General features: G+C 34.6%; 2 protein-coding genes across 2 annotated transcripts; both read left to right on the top strand.

Annotated features, from left to right (window-relative positions):
- The first annotated feature begins 19 nt into the window (after nucleotides 1–19).
- tekt1 (tektin 1) lies at nucleotides 20–6,296 on the top strand. Its single transcript, XM_087795565.1, has 8 exons — nucleotides 20–137; nucleotides 456–622; nucleotides 693–858; nucleotides 1,916–2,044; nucleotides 2,102–2,242; nucleotides 3,591–3,813; nucleotides 4,962–5,158; nucleotides 5,222–6,296. Exons 1-8 carry the CDS (start codon nucleotides 43–45, stop codon nucleotides 5,379–5,381), a joined length of 1,278 nt encoding a protein of 425 aa, XP_087651691.1. The 5' UTR covers nucleotides 20–42; the 3' UTR covers nucleotides 5,382–6,296.
- Nucleotides 6,297–7,788: 1,492 nt separating this feature from the next.
- Nucleotides 7,789–13,378, top strand: LOC148075049 (tektin-1-like). The gene is made up of 8 exons (XM_087795809.1): nucleotides 7,789–8,003; nucleotides 8,067–8,262; nucleotides 9,323–9,488; nucleotides 9,553–9,681; nucleotides 10,810–10,956; nucleotides 11,031–11,256; nucleotides 12,594–12,790; nucleotides 12,861–13,378. Exons 1-8 carry the CDS (start codon nucleotides 7,908–7,910, stop codon nucleotides 13,042–13,044), a joined length of 1,341 nt encoding a protein of 446 aa, XP_087651935.1. The 5' UTR covers nucleotides 7,789–7,907; the 3' UTR covers nucleotides 13,045–13,378.
- The last annotated feature ends 1,499 nt before the right edge of the window (nucleotides 13,379–14,877 follow it).

The following is a 14,877-nucleotide window of genomic DNA, read 5'->3' as shown; positions in this document are numbered from 1 at the left end:
GCCTCCAGACTTCAGACCGCGCGCCTGCGCACTAGAGTCTCGATGGACACACGTTGCCATAGAAACCGCAAACTCTCTTCTGCTCCTTCCGTGTCGATCAAAAAACTTTCAGCAGCTTCACGTCCACTCACAACAAGGTAGGAAACATGATGAATGTGCAACTAATGTAGATGTTTTTCCTACATTTTAAAAGTAGAGGAATGTCTGCTGAAACCACTGATAAGTTATTTATTCTTTGTTAACCATTACACTCAGCTAACCAGGTTTAAAACTGTATATACTAGATAATGTTTATTATTATTTTTTATATCTGGTATCATGAAAGATGCTGAAGCAAAGGTAAAATAATACAATATACTGTGTTATACAATCAATATTTTCATACATTTTATTTCATTTAATCCATTTTCCTCTTTATTTTAATTGCATAACTTTATTATATATCAATGAAGCAGGATGTCTCTGGCAGCGAACAAGTCCCGGACCAACAAAGGACCTGATCTGATGAACATCAAAGCGACCCAGAACCGCTCCGAGCTCTTCAGAGCCGAGATGAGGAGACTGATGGTGGAAAGTGAGAAGGCGTGCAGGCGACTGCAGGAGGACGAGAACAAACGACTGGGTGAGGACCACGAGAACTTCATGTCTTCTCCAACATTATTTCAAAACGTTCGTCCTCCTGTCGTCTGCAGGTCAGCGCGTGAGAGACATCGAGTTCCTGAAGACGGAGCTGCAGCTGAAGCTGGACCAGATGATGCTGGAGGTCGACGAACTCCTGGTTTTACAGAGACGAGTGATGAAAGCCGGGGCGTCCTGCAGTGACCCCCTGAGAGTCGCACTTTTCTGTCTGGACGAAAGGTCAGGAAACGACTGGAGACGAACATGAATCCTAATCTGATTAAACACGACATAATAGACCATGTTTCGACCTCCAGTGAACAGACTCAAATGTCCTTATTTTTATATTTAAAAATAACCTCATTGTGGGCAAAGATACACGAGTTATTCTGCCAGTTTGATATATGAATATAACTAAATAATATTTAAATTAATGGAACAACAATAGATGTATCAATAATAGATTAGAACCAGAAAACATTTTTTTTATTATTGTAATAATAACAACAACAAGGGATTAGTTTGTTGTTATTTGGATACAATATATAATAAAATGAATGAATATAATATGAATAAAATAACATGAACAAACATTTAAATAAAATGATAATAATTACGTTGATGTGATGGCATATTAAATAGAAATTAGTTAATTTTATTTAAAAAAGCAAATAATATTTAGAGTTTAATACAGCAGATGATACAATAAATGTATTATTACGTGACTTTGAAGTTGTAATTGTATAAGAATTCTGAAAATGTAAATAAGAATTATTTGACTGTAAGGAAAAATTCAAATAAAATCCTTAATTTGCAGTTATCCAGTATATTTTCTTCAAATCCTTTTCCCACTTTGAAATTAATAACAATCTTAATTTTTAATAACATCTCATTCATGGCAACATAAATGTATTAAATAAAAATAAATAATTGCATAATCTTTATGACAACATGTATTAATTTCTTAATACTATATATATATATATATTTGCTGATTTTGTTTTTTGGAACATTCGAGTTTTGTACCTCAGTTAAAAAATAATTAAAACTAAACCAAATGATCGATTTCTCAAATGACCAATATGGAAATGGTGCTGTGTTTAGTGGTGAAGGAAGTTAATGTATTTATTTTGACATAATCTAAAGCGACTTTTATTACCTGTTCAATCATGTTCTACCAAATAGTTTGTGTTTTTGAAAACCCTGCTCTTATCTAAATGCTGCCATCCAGTGGTTCAATCATTGTACTACAACATTTTTCAGTTGTTTCATGTCTTCTCTTGATTTTTCTCCTCAGAAAGAATCGCTTCCCTCCAGACCTCGTGAGCGACCAGGTGGACGAAGAGCTTCTGAAGGAGAAGCAGCTCGTCGAGGGCGTGACTTCTCTGCTGCAGCAGGTCACAGAGCAGATCACCGAGCAGATCAGGTGACATCAGCGGAGACACGTGATTGGACAGTTGAGAATAACAACTATTGATTTCAGATTGAACAGATCCATCAAGCATCGACTTAAGCAGGACCTGGTGGAGAAATCTGAGGCTCACTGCATCGACGACTCCTGCTCTCTGATGAGTAAACTGTCCCTTCAGGACCCACAGAAACCCCCCAAGTCCCTCCTGTCCAGGTGAGATCAGAGCCATCAGAATATTGAATGAACTCAACGTTTCAACTGTTGGAACTTTTAACTTTAAAAAGTTTTTTTTTTTTTTTAATAATTGAATTCAATATGTTTTATATTAAAAGGTTTATTTTGTTTTGATGGAATAATTGTATTTGATAAGTTTTCAATTAATTAACTATTCATAATTAAACTTTGAAAATAATGAAGATTGTCATAATAACATTTAGGATTTGTAATTGTATTTTTTAAATTATTATTAATATTTTTAAATAATTGAATTCAACATGTTTTATATTGAAAGATGGAATTCGTTTTTATTAAATAATTTTAATTAATAACTTATGAGGTTAATTATTTATTCATAATTTAATTTAAAAAAGATGGAAGATTGTCATTATAATATTTAGGATTTGCAATTATTAAAAAAAAAACAGTTTTTTTTTAATTATTATTATTATTTTAAAATAATTGAATTCAATATTTTTTTATATTGAAAGATGGAATCCGTTTTTATTCAATAATTTACATTAATAACTTATGAGGTTAATTATTTATTTATTTTTAATAATTTAATTTGATTTATTTTTGAAGATTTTCATAATAATATTTATGATTTGTAAATGCAATTATTAAATAACCAGTTTTCTAAATTATTATTATTTTTAAATACTTTAATTCAATTTTTATATTGAAAGTTGAAATCCGTTTTTATTAAACCATTTAATATAATAACTTATGAGGTTAATTATTTATTTATTATTCATTCTTTTTTATTTTTTTTAAAGGAACATTTTCATTATAATATTTAGGATTTGCAATTATTGAAAAAAAGGTTTTCTAAATTCAATTTTTTTCAAATTGTAGCCTTTTAGCCTGAGCTACTTGATTGAACTTTCAGCCAATGATGCGACGCCATTCGGTCACATCGTATTTACTGGAGGCATTATTATAACAACATTTTTATATTGAATTTAAAAGACTATGAATTAAGAAATATTTCATTCAAATAAATTATTTTGTAATAATTGGAATTAAAATATCAAACTTTATATGTATAAGATGTAAAAAAAAAAAAAAAACCTCAGATTTTTTAATTAATTAATAAAAATAAATAAATAATTGAATTCAATTATTACAAAAGACAATACATTCTTAGATAAATAAAATAATCAACCTTTAAAAATGAAAAATTCAATCATTAATTATTCTAAAGGCTCTTATTTACTTCTGTACTTATGTTGTATTTCAAACGTCTAAACAATGTCCGGGTCACGTGTGGACATGTTTACTTGTGGTCGTGTGGTCGTGTGGACATGTTTACTTGTGGTCGTGTGGACGTGTGGACGTGTAGAAGCTCGACTCCCAGGCAGTGGCAGGAGATCTCTGAGCAGAACGTGGCGAAGGCGGAGCAGCAGAAGATCAACTCTCAGTCTCTGCGCGTCCTTGTGCGATCTCTGCTGGAACAGACGACCTCTGACCTGAGGAAACAGCTCCAGGCGACGTCTGATGCCTTTCAGCGGAACATCCTGGAGGTCAAGAACTCCAAGAGCAAGATGGAGGAGCAGTTGACGGAGGTGATGGTCCAGAGATACGAGTGAAAGAATCATTTATCAGGGACCCCCTGACCCTTTTTAATCCTGTTTAGTGAGTTACAGACCGTCATATACAAACAGTAAAAATAAATTATTTAAAGTTTACACTCATTTTCACTAGTTTACAGGTTTATTTAGTTTAGTAAAATTAAGTCCTGATGTGTCAAGAGTCGCTCATTAATGTTACTTCAAAGAAAATATCCAAGTATATTAGTACCCCCAGAATATTGAACATATATTAATATTTACATTTTACATTTCAAATGTTGAAATTTTTAATTTATTTAATGAAATGTGTTTGTTAAAAATAATGTAATTATCTCATTTTTTAAAAAAAATGAAACCATTTAATTCTTTGCTTTTTTAAATTGTTTAATCAATTCATTTGTTTATTGAAATGTTGAGTTCTTTTTTTTAATTGAATAATTTAATTAAATCATTTATATATTGAAAGGTTGATTTTCTTTTTAATACTTGATTTAAAGCTTAAAAAATAAATTACTTTTTTAACACATTGATATTCTTATTCTTATTCAAAAATACATTTTCTAAACTCAATATATTTTCATTTAGTCACTTTTAAATTCAATATAAAAATGTTGGTATAATAGTGACGACTGAAAATACCAAAAGTGTACGGAGCTACTTCGATCATATTTTATCCAATGGCACAAAGCACAGACATCACATGACTTTTGCTATGAAATCTAAATTAAAAATATTTTTAAAAATATTTCAGAATGTTTTTGTTTTTTTTTTATTATTGGATGTAGAATATCAAACTATGTTTAAAAAGAGCAACAAAAAAACCCTATATATTAGCTTTTAATATACAAATTATTGAATTTAACTATTCATATAAAATAAATAGTTGCTTAAAAACATCTCAATGTTAAAATCATTCAATATTCTGATGGCACAGATTAACTTCCATAAGAAAATCTTTATTCAAAACGACACATTTCTGACCTTCATTATAAAAAGAGCAAAAGTTTTTCTTTCCGTGACGGTAACAAATGTCTCTTTTGGGGACCACTAAATAACTAACTAACTAACTAACTAACTAACTAACTAACTAGTGTATAATCACACGGAAAAGTTGTCCATCTTGAGAATGAATCTCCCGACAGATCCTGTCAGAGTTGAGCAGCCAGCAGAAGGTCCGAGACGACATCCAAGTATCCATCGTGGAGAACACGCGGTTCCTCAAAGTGGCCCAGAGGCGTCTGTCCGAGCGCCAGGACCGGCCCGGGAAGGAGCGATGTCGAGACCGGGCTCAGCTGCAGCTCCTCAGAGAAGTCCAGCAGCTCACGGCTCACGTGGACAAGTCAGTTGGTTGTCAGCTCCTCTGGGGGGTCTGCAGACGTTAACTGGACCTTCTCCCCGTCAGGCTGCAGGAGGCCACGCTCCAGTCCCAGGAGGAGCAGCGAGTGCTGGCTCGATGTCAGCTGGACCTGGAGCAGAACATCCGGACCAAGAGCAACTCGCTGTACATCGACGAGGTCGTCTGTCTTCAGCAGAGAGAGTCTGTAGTAATCCACGACTTCTGACCTCGTTTTTACCTTTGACCTTAACTCGACGCTGGGATGGCTCGTGACGTTGTATTCTGAGATCACATCCATTATCAATTACCATTTACAGTATGAAGCTTTGATTATATAGTTAAATGTGTACTTGCTACTGATAAAATCTACGTTAAAACACCACAAAAATACCCAAAATGACAAAATATAAGCAATATTTGCCAAAGATATTCAGAAAAGAAACTGCTCTTGGCCCAGTCTCCACTCAGTCAAGACTTGACCTCTGGTGACCCCCAGTAAGTTGCGTCTAAGACCCCTAAATGAAATTAACTTTTATATATGATGAATATAAAATATGGTCATTAAATAATTTCCGATTTTTTTCAGGGATTGAAGATTTTTCTCGTCATTAAATTTACTTTAAATGGAACAAAACTATTTACTTAAATTTACTATAAACGGCGCAAAATGAGTGACTGAGGACAAGGAGACGATTAAAACATTATTAATGATTATATTAATAATTTAAAAAAATAGTAAAGTAACATAATTCTTTACTTTTCCGTACAGGAAGTAACATTATAATGTATCATCGCGGAAAATCGTAAGAGTGTGTTGTGCGCTTCGCCCTGTGATGAAAAAACTATAAAAGCTACAAAAGGGTCAAATCCCACATTGATAATTTTGACTTTTATCCACATTTTAAAGTTTGAACGGTGTTTCCAGGTGAACGTACGCCTGAGCAGAAGATGTTTGAAGAACATTATTTACTGTCTGGATAATGTGTCGTCACCACTTGAATGATGATGGTTCAGATCTTGGATTCAGCTATGGCACCACCTAGTGTTAGATCCGTGTAACTACAATGTCGTGGACACTTTAGCCACAACCAGCATCTTCATACAAATACATACAAATAAATACATTTATTTACGAATTGAGATAAAAGCTCTTGTTGTGTTTCTTTCAAAAAGTCAAATTATATCGAATATTCAAAAAATAATATGTATTTATTTGATTTGTACTTATTTATTTTTTAATTCAGGCTGTCCCAGAAATGATTTTCACAGAATGTATAGAAAGAAATCGAGATTTTATATTTATCGTTTTATTTATTTTTTAAATAGAAATGATGTAATGTCTTGGAATATTAATAATTTGACGCTTGTCAAACTCATCTTCTTTAATTTGCATTTTTTTCCTCAGGATAAACCAGTTTTCCACGAATTTCCTTTTTAAGACACTAAATTATTCGTTTTTGCGAGGTAACGGCTCGGATCAACATGAAAACAGAACTAATATAAAACATTAAATATAAAATCTTGATCCGTTTCTATACATTCTCTGAAAATCTTGGCTTATTTCAACAAGTATTGTCAAAATTATTGAACAGCGAAATTGCAAACTTCTTAAGTTTCAACTAATGTCATTGTTTATCAATTACATTTGAGCAGTTCTCTCATGTTTTTTTTAAAATTCAAAATGAATTGAAATTATTTGAATATAATTGAGTGTAAAGATTTGAATATTTTTAAAATGAATCCAAATTATTTTTTCAACATTTATAGTCTTTTATACCAACGTTTTTATATTGAATTTAAGAGAGTAACAAGCAAAGTCATGTGATAGTCTCTTGTCGCATGATTGGCTGAAAGTTTGCTGGGTACTCTTTTGGTATTGTCTGGTGAATTTATTATATAAACATTTTAATATTGAATTTAAAAGGAAATAATTCATTAAAAAACATTGAATTGAGAAAAAAAAGATTTATTGGACAAAAAAAAGTCAAATTCTCTACTTAAAAAGAAACCAAATTCAATAATTCCAGGTATATTTGAATTTTATTCTTTTGGATTAGATTTTATGAGACATTTTTAAAATTGGATTTAATATAAGAAGGAAATAATGATAGAATCATATTTTTTTTAAAGTCTAACTGCATGACTTAAACAAATATTTGTTTTGTTCCATTTATTTTTAGTATTTATATATGTATTTTTAATATTACTAACTAAAAGAGTGTAGAATGTACACCCTTTTCCCCTCAAAAACACTTTCTTCCTTTTAATTCAACCATTTACTCTATTAAAGTATGTATTTGTTTATTTATTTATGTTATTCATTAGTTGGGAAAATATCCTTACAATATTGGAAACAATTAAATTTAAAAAAAAAATTGAATTGAATTGCAATATTTTTTTATACCTGTATTTATAAATCTTCTCAGGTGTCACCATATTTTATTCGCACTATATGGTTGTTTTTTTTTTGTGTGTGTTTACGACACGATAAAAGTTCCTCAAACGTTCTTCACCAAACTGTCCTCCTTTGATCTCGTGTGTCTTTGTTGTTGAGCAGCTTCTAAGGTTCTTAAGCCACGAGTATAAATCCCGAGTCAAAAAAGTGTCTGGAGGTCCTCAGATCACAGGTGAGGAGCAGGAATCAAAGACGCTGGAGATTATAACAAGCGTGAGGCGACGGAGCACGTAGTGCCAGGTCTGCTCGACGGAACGATCACGTCACTGTAGAGCACAGTGTGGTAGATGAAGGTGGATGACCGAGGGCAAGAAGAAGAAGGAGAAGAAGAAGCTTCAATTCTACATCAGAGAATCCATCGTCACCGACCGGAGAGAAACACTTTTGAGAATGGTGAGGTGGATTCAATCTCTCTCATCATGTCATCGTCTGATCCTGATGTTCTTCTCGCTCCAGGAGCCTTGTTTCTTCCAGAACCAAAGGACTGTTCCTGTGCCGGACTACCATCCCCACCACAGCAGCGCTCCCGATCTGAGGAACGTCCAGCTCCTCCAGAACCGCTCGGAGATCTTCAGAGCGGAGATCAGGAGGTTGATCAAGCAGAGCGAGAGGACGTGTAAATGTTTGCAGGACGACATCAACAAGAAACGAGGTGAGAAGAACGAACCTCATCGTCCTTTGATCTCCAGGGCTGTGCATCCATGTGGAAGTTAATCAGTGGCATCAGAATAATGGTTGAGTTTTACTGTTTTCGTTTTTAAATGTTGGTGTTTTTCAAGCATTTTTATTTTGTATTTATTAATTACAAAAAAATGTTTTAAACATACAATATAACAATAAATTAAACATGGTTTTCTTTACACATTTATTTTGATATTCTAATTCCATTGATTCAAAAATATATATATTTTTAATACTTATTCAACTTCTACTACTTATTCTATAACACTACTTCTTCTTCTACTACTTCTACTTCTACTAGTTCTACTTCTTCTACTCACACTACTTATTTTACTGCTTATTATATTTATACTTATTATTCTACTTCTACTTCTTCTACTATTACTTTTACTTATATTACTTATTCTTCTACTAATTATTCTACTACTTCTTCTACTTCTACTTCTACTACTTATTCTGATTCTACTACTGCTACTTATTCTACTACTAATTATACTACTTCTACTTCTACTACTTATTCTACTACTTCAACTTTTACTTCTACGATTTATTCTTCTACTTCTACTTCTTGTACTACTACTTGTATTACTTATTATTTTACTACGTCTATTACTTCTTCTACTACTTCTACTACTCCCACTTCTACTTCTTTTACTACTTCTTCTACTTCTACTACTTTACTTCTACCTCTACTTCTACTACTTATTCTACTACTACTGATTATACTATTTCTTCTACTGCTACTACTTTTTCTTCTACTACTTCTACTTATTCATCTACTTCTACTCCCACTACTACCTCCACTACTTCTTCTACTACTTTTTTACTTTCTAGCCAAGTCGTCATGTGATTGTGTCTTTGTGTCACATGATTGGCTGGTACAAAATTTCTATAAAAAATGATAGAAATAAAAAATAAACTTTTCAATATAGAAATGATTGAATTCAATTATTTGAAACGAATTTTAAATTCTTGAAAAAAAAACCATTTCTATTAAAAAAAAAATCTAGCACTGATGTACATGTGTTCAGACCAGCATGCAGGAGACATCGCGTACCTGAAGAGGGAGCTGGAGGAGAAGCTGGAGGACATCATCATAGAGATGGACGTCCTTGAAGCTCTTCAGACCAGAGTCAACAAAGTAGCGAAGGCCTTCAGCGAACCTCTGAGGGTCACCGTCTTCTGCATGGACGAGAGGTGAGGTTCAAGGTTCTCGTCGAGGTCAGATGTTCGGAGTCCAAACCTCCTCCGTGTGTCGCAGGAAGAAGCGTCTCCGGTCCGACAGGCTGACCGACGAGGTGGATCAGGAGCTGGAGAAGGAGAAGGAGCTCATCGAGGTCGCCAGTGCTGTGTTACGACATGTTGTCAAGCAGCTCACGGAGCAGATCCGGTGATTATCAGAAGCAACTGCTGCACGTGATCCAAATATGAAACAATGACCTGAAGTAGAGTTTTTGTAAACATTCTGTCGTTTTTTAGGAACAATGATGATTTTCTACTACTTCTACTACTAATTCTATTACTTCTACTTCTACTACTTATTTACTCCCACTACTTCTTCTTCTAGTACTTCTTCTACTTCTACTACTTCTTGTACTCCCACTACTACTTCTTCTACTACTTCTACTACTTATCTACTCCCACTACTTCTTCTTCTAGTACTTCTTCTACTTCTACTACTTCTTGTACTCCCACTACTACTTCTTCTACTACTTCTTCTACTACTTCTACTACTTTACTTCTACTTCTTCTACTACTTCGTCTACTTCTACTACTTTACTTCTACTTCTTCTTCTACTTCTACTACTTTACTTCTACTTCTTCTTCTACTTCTACTACTTTGTCTACTTCTACAACTTTACTTCTACTTATTCTACTTCTTCTTCTATTACTTCTTCACTACTTCTTCTTCTTCTACTTTTTCTAATACTTTTTCTACATCTACTACTAATTCTATGACTTCTTCTACTTCTTCTTCTACTACCACTACTACTTCTACTTCTACTACTTTACTTCTACTTCTACTACTTATTCTTCTACTACTTCTACTACTTCTACTACTTCTTCTACTTCCACTACTACTTCTACTTCTACTACTTTACTTCTACTTCTACTACTTATTCTTCTACTACTTCTACTACTTTTTCTTCTACTACTTCTACTACTTATTCCACTACTTTTTCTACTTCTACTTCTTCTACTACTTCTTCTACTTCTACTACTAATTCTACTACTTATTCTACTGCCACTACTAGAAACTACTTGGATTGAAGATGTTGAGGGTTTAGACTTTTATTATTGTCAACGTTTTTGTACAAGAGTTCTGATCTCGACTTTGGCCAAAACACCACAGTTACCTACAGTATATACTGTAGTGATGGCCAGTTGTGATTGGTTGGCTGGGCGGCAAAGCATCATGGGAGCTACTCGGGTTGATTTCTGGTCATCTTTACTAACAGTGTTGTTAAGGGATTGAATTTATAAACAAAGACAATCATTTTCAACGTCTGTGCTTCAGGATGAACCACACGTTGAACCAGCAGATCGAGCAGGACCTCAAGGAGAAATCTGACGCACAGTTCTTCGACAACTACTACTCCATCATGAACACACTCTCTCTCTACCACCCGCTCGGCTCCAAGAGCGACAACAGCTTCCAGCACAAGTACGACGTCCTTCTCATCGTCACCATCAGCTTTGACTCTTTAAAAAAAATGTTCCTTCCGTTTCTCGCCAAAGGTTGTCGGAGAACCCTCGATGGTGGGAGAACATCTGCAACATGAACGTTACCAGGGCGGAGCAACAGAAGACACACTCTCAGTCACTGCGCACTCAGGTGGAGTCTCTGCTGGAGCAGACCACCGCCGAGATCCAGGCACAGATCCAGACCACGACGGAGGCCTTCTGGCTGAAGATCGAGCAGATGAAGAGCGACAGAGGCCAGATGGAGAAGCAGCTGGAGCAGGTACGGATCGATCAATCGGACTGAATCACAACAAAGATATTGTTTTAACCCTCGTGTTGTCTCTGGGTCAAGGTGACCCGGAGGCCCCAAAAACAAATGTGTTTGTGGTATCCCTTGTGTTGTCTCTGGGTCAAGATGAACGACCTTCACCACTGCATATGTATATATGAAAACCAGGGAGGTCAACCCAGAGACATCACAAGGGATGATTTTAACACATTTGTTTTGGGGCCTTTGGGTCACATTGACCCTGAGATAACACGAAAGTTAAGAAAACTGATCTAAAAATCAAAATTTTGCATTTCAGATAATTTTATGAATTTAAATTGGATTATACAACAAATATTTTGGCTTAAATATGTGATAAAAGAGGTAAAAAAAAAGACGTTCTAATCATCAAATCTGTCTTTCAAACAAATTGTGGCAATTAATACATTCTTTAAGGAAATGTCTTCCTACCATTTTTTCCCATACATTTTTAAAGTTATAATACCTCAAATAAAAATAGGTTTCGTAGATCGTTTTTTTTTTCTTACCCACAGGAAACATTTGCTTTACTTTTGTGTAATTAAATTGGTAATGATTATCACAAGAACATTTTTTAACATTTAATGTTGGTATAAATGTTTGTAAAACAATATTCTTGAACAAATAAAAATAAATAAAATTGAACTTCTTAACTTCCTGTTTGCAACTCAAATGTGTGGAATTTCATTGAGATTTTTTTTAGCGCTTTAACTTGAACACATATCATATTATTTAACTATTAATTTTAAATATTATTATAAATTGGCTTAGTTTTAATTTAATTATTAAATTCCATATTTTTTATATTTAAAGTTTTCATTTTTTTTTTCATTTAAATTATAGAATTAAAATCTTGAATTTCTTATTCTAAATTTTCTATTTTAAAGTTCTTGGCTTTTTTAAAATGTAATATAAATATATTGGTTAAATCATGCCAACATTCATATAATGAATTTAAAAGGATTAAATTAAATCACTTAAACATGTTTTTTTTCAGCAGTTATGCTTATTTGTTATTATCAATATTTTGCATTTAAAAAAACGTTTTTAAATCAATTATGCATTAAAAAAACATTAAAACTTACAATATACAAATCATTCAATTAAATAGAAATTAAAATCGATGCTTGAAAAACAACATTTTGAAGTAAAAAAGGAAAAATAAATCAATAAATACAAGGTTTCAACAACTGATACATTAAATTCACCAGATGTTCTGATGACACTGATATACTTCTATAGATAGATATGAGGATGAAATGCGTAACAAAGTTCTCTCAACGACTGAAGTTTCTCGTGTCTCTTCTCAGATTCTGTCCGAGTTCTCCGGCCAACAGAAGATCATGGAGGACCTTCAAGCCGCCATCGAGGAGAACAAACGCTTCCTGAACGTGGCTCAGGCCAAGCTGGAGGTTTCCCGCCAGAACCTCGCCGTCGACCAATCGCAGACCGACGCGTCGCCATCTGACCTCGAGGAGGTCGAGAAGCTCAACGAGCAGATCTTCAAGTACGATCCGAGACCTTCGTCCTCTCGCCGTCGACGACGCCTCAAGACTGTCTCTTCTCTTCTCTTCCAGGATGCAGATGGCGGCGACCCAGTCCGAGCTGGAGCAGAGGGAGCTGGTCCGCTGCCAGCTGGACCTGGAGGAACACATCAAGATCAAGACCGACTGCCTCCACATCGATCAGGTCATTTATAAGTTCAGGGCCGGGAGGAAAGCCTCCCTGCTCAGCATGCTGGTGGACGTGTTCAAGGTGTGAGGAGGTCCAGGAGTTCAGGAGATCCCTTCAAAATTCTCTCGCCTGGAGCCGTGTGGATGTTTCTGGAAGAAACTCTTGAGACACGGTCCAGAGCACGGACCAGGACCTGGTTGCCATGACGATTTGCACTTCCAGTTCAAGTGTAGTCGGGCAGAGCGACGTCTCAGACCAGGCTAATGCTAATGCTAATGCTACATCTGAGGCTGCAGGTCCAGAACCGTGAACCAAAGGGTCAGCAGGTGATTCACCGGCTGAGAGGCCGCTTCAAGGCCTCGGAACAAGCCGTGTGATGAGTCGGCGACACCAGCAGAACTTCTCGTCACTTCACTGATCGCTCTCCAGCAGTGAGGAGCGCTAGCTCCCCCTGCAGGACAGAGGAAGTAGAAATGACCGGGGAGTCAATAAATTGTCTTGATGTTTCAAAATTCTGATTGTTTTCATTGAGGGCAGGTTCATGTAGCTCAGGTTCATGTAGCTCATTTAGTATTTAGTATTTAAACAGAAATATACTTCAAGTACACTCATCTGTATACTACCAGTGTATTAGGTATACTCTCCAAGTCTATAGTTTACGACGTATTCTCAAAGTACATTGTTTTCCCACTGTTCGTACTAGATATATTACTTCTATTACGTATTTTTTCTTGTTCTGATTCTGATTGTGTGAACTTCCATTGCTTCGCAACACTTTACAGTTCAATGTGTGTATCCAACAATTACACAAAAATACCCATCACCGCCTCCCATGATCCTTTGCACAGTTCACTTCTGGATCACCACATTAATAAAGTTGCCTGTACTTGAAGTACTTTTGATAAAGTATACATCAGTGTACTGTTTTAAAGTATAGTATGTCCAATGCAAACTTTAAGTATACTACTTCAATTTTAGTTAATTTTGCCAAAGGTTGTCTAACTTCAAGCATACTACATACATTTTCATTCAATTAGTAGACTCATAGTACACTTAAATATACTTTTTACTAAAGGTTATTAAAAGTAAACCTCAAACATACTACATACATTTTCGTATACAATTATACTCATAGTACACTTGAATATACTTATTTTTGCTAATGCTGGGTTTAAACAATTTAAATAAATCAAATCAATAACGTTTTACCTTACCTTACCTTACCTTACCTTGATGCTGAAGCTAATGCTGCTAAAACTCTTGTGGTACTGAACCATCAGAGGATGAATAGAGTACATAACCCCTCTTCTAGGAAAGGTATTAATAGCAGTGCAAGCTTGTTGAAGTGTCAGAATAATGGACTCTTGGTAACCAATGGTTCAAACTGTTAAGAAAAACATCTTTCAATAAATAAACACCAACAACAAAGAGGAAAAGTAAACACAAATCAGGGTAAGAATGAAAGGAGGTTAGAGAAGCACTTCTACAGCTCATACTTCTGCCAAGGGTCTCAAATAACACATTTCTAAATCCAGATCAAATTACAGAACACCAGGCAAAGGGCAGGAAGTTAGTAAATATACAGTAAATACCAGTTGGTCGCCTACTAAATCTTAAGAAGTAAAGTATTAAAATACACTGCAGTAAAGTTACTAGTACTACACTGAGGAGAGGTCATTCTAAACTTATTCAGATAAAGTAGCAAATTGAAAAAAATTGTAACAATATCACGTGGTCTAGATCAGGGCTGGGTAAATAAATATACTCAGGGCCCCTGAGTCAGGGGCCATAGTTTATACCGTGGCTGGTGGGCAGGGCTAAAAAGAAGAGGTAAAATTTGAAGGAATAACTTACACAAATAGAAAAAAGGGTTACAAATATATACATAAAATGAACTTAGATACGGCAATATAATATTAA

The sequence above is a fragment of the Callionymus lyra genome, chromosome 7 (genome assembly GCF_982586985.1).
Source record: "Callionymus lyra chromosome 7, fCalLyr1.hap1.1, whole genome shotgun sequence".
NCBI classification, from domain to species: Eukaryota; Metazoa; Chordata; class Actinopteri; order Syngnathiformes; family Callionymidae; genus Callionymus; species Callionymus lyra.
The sequence above is the reverse complement of the archived record's forward strand: the minus strand, read 5'-3'. Positions and strand labels throughout refer to the sequence as shown.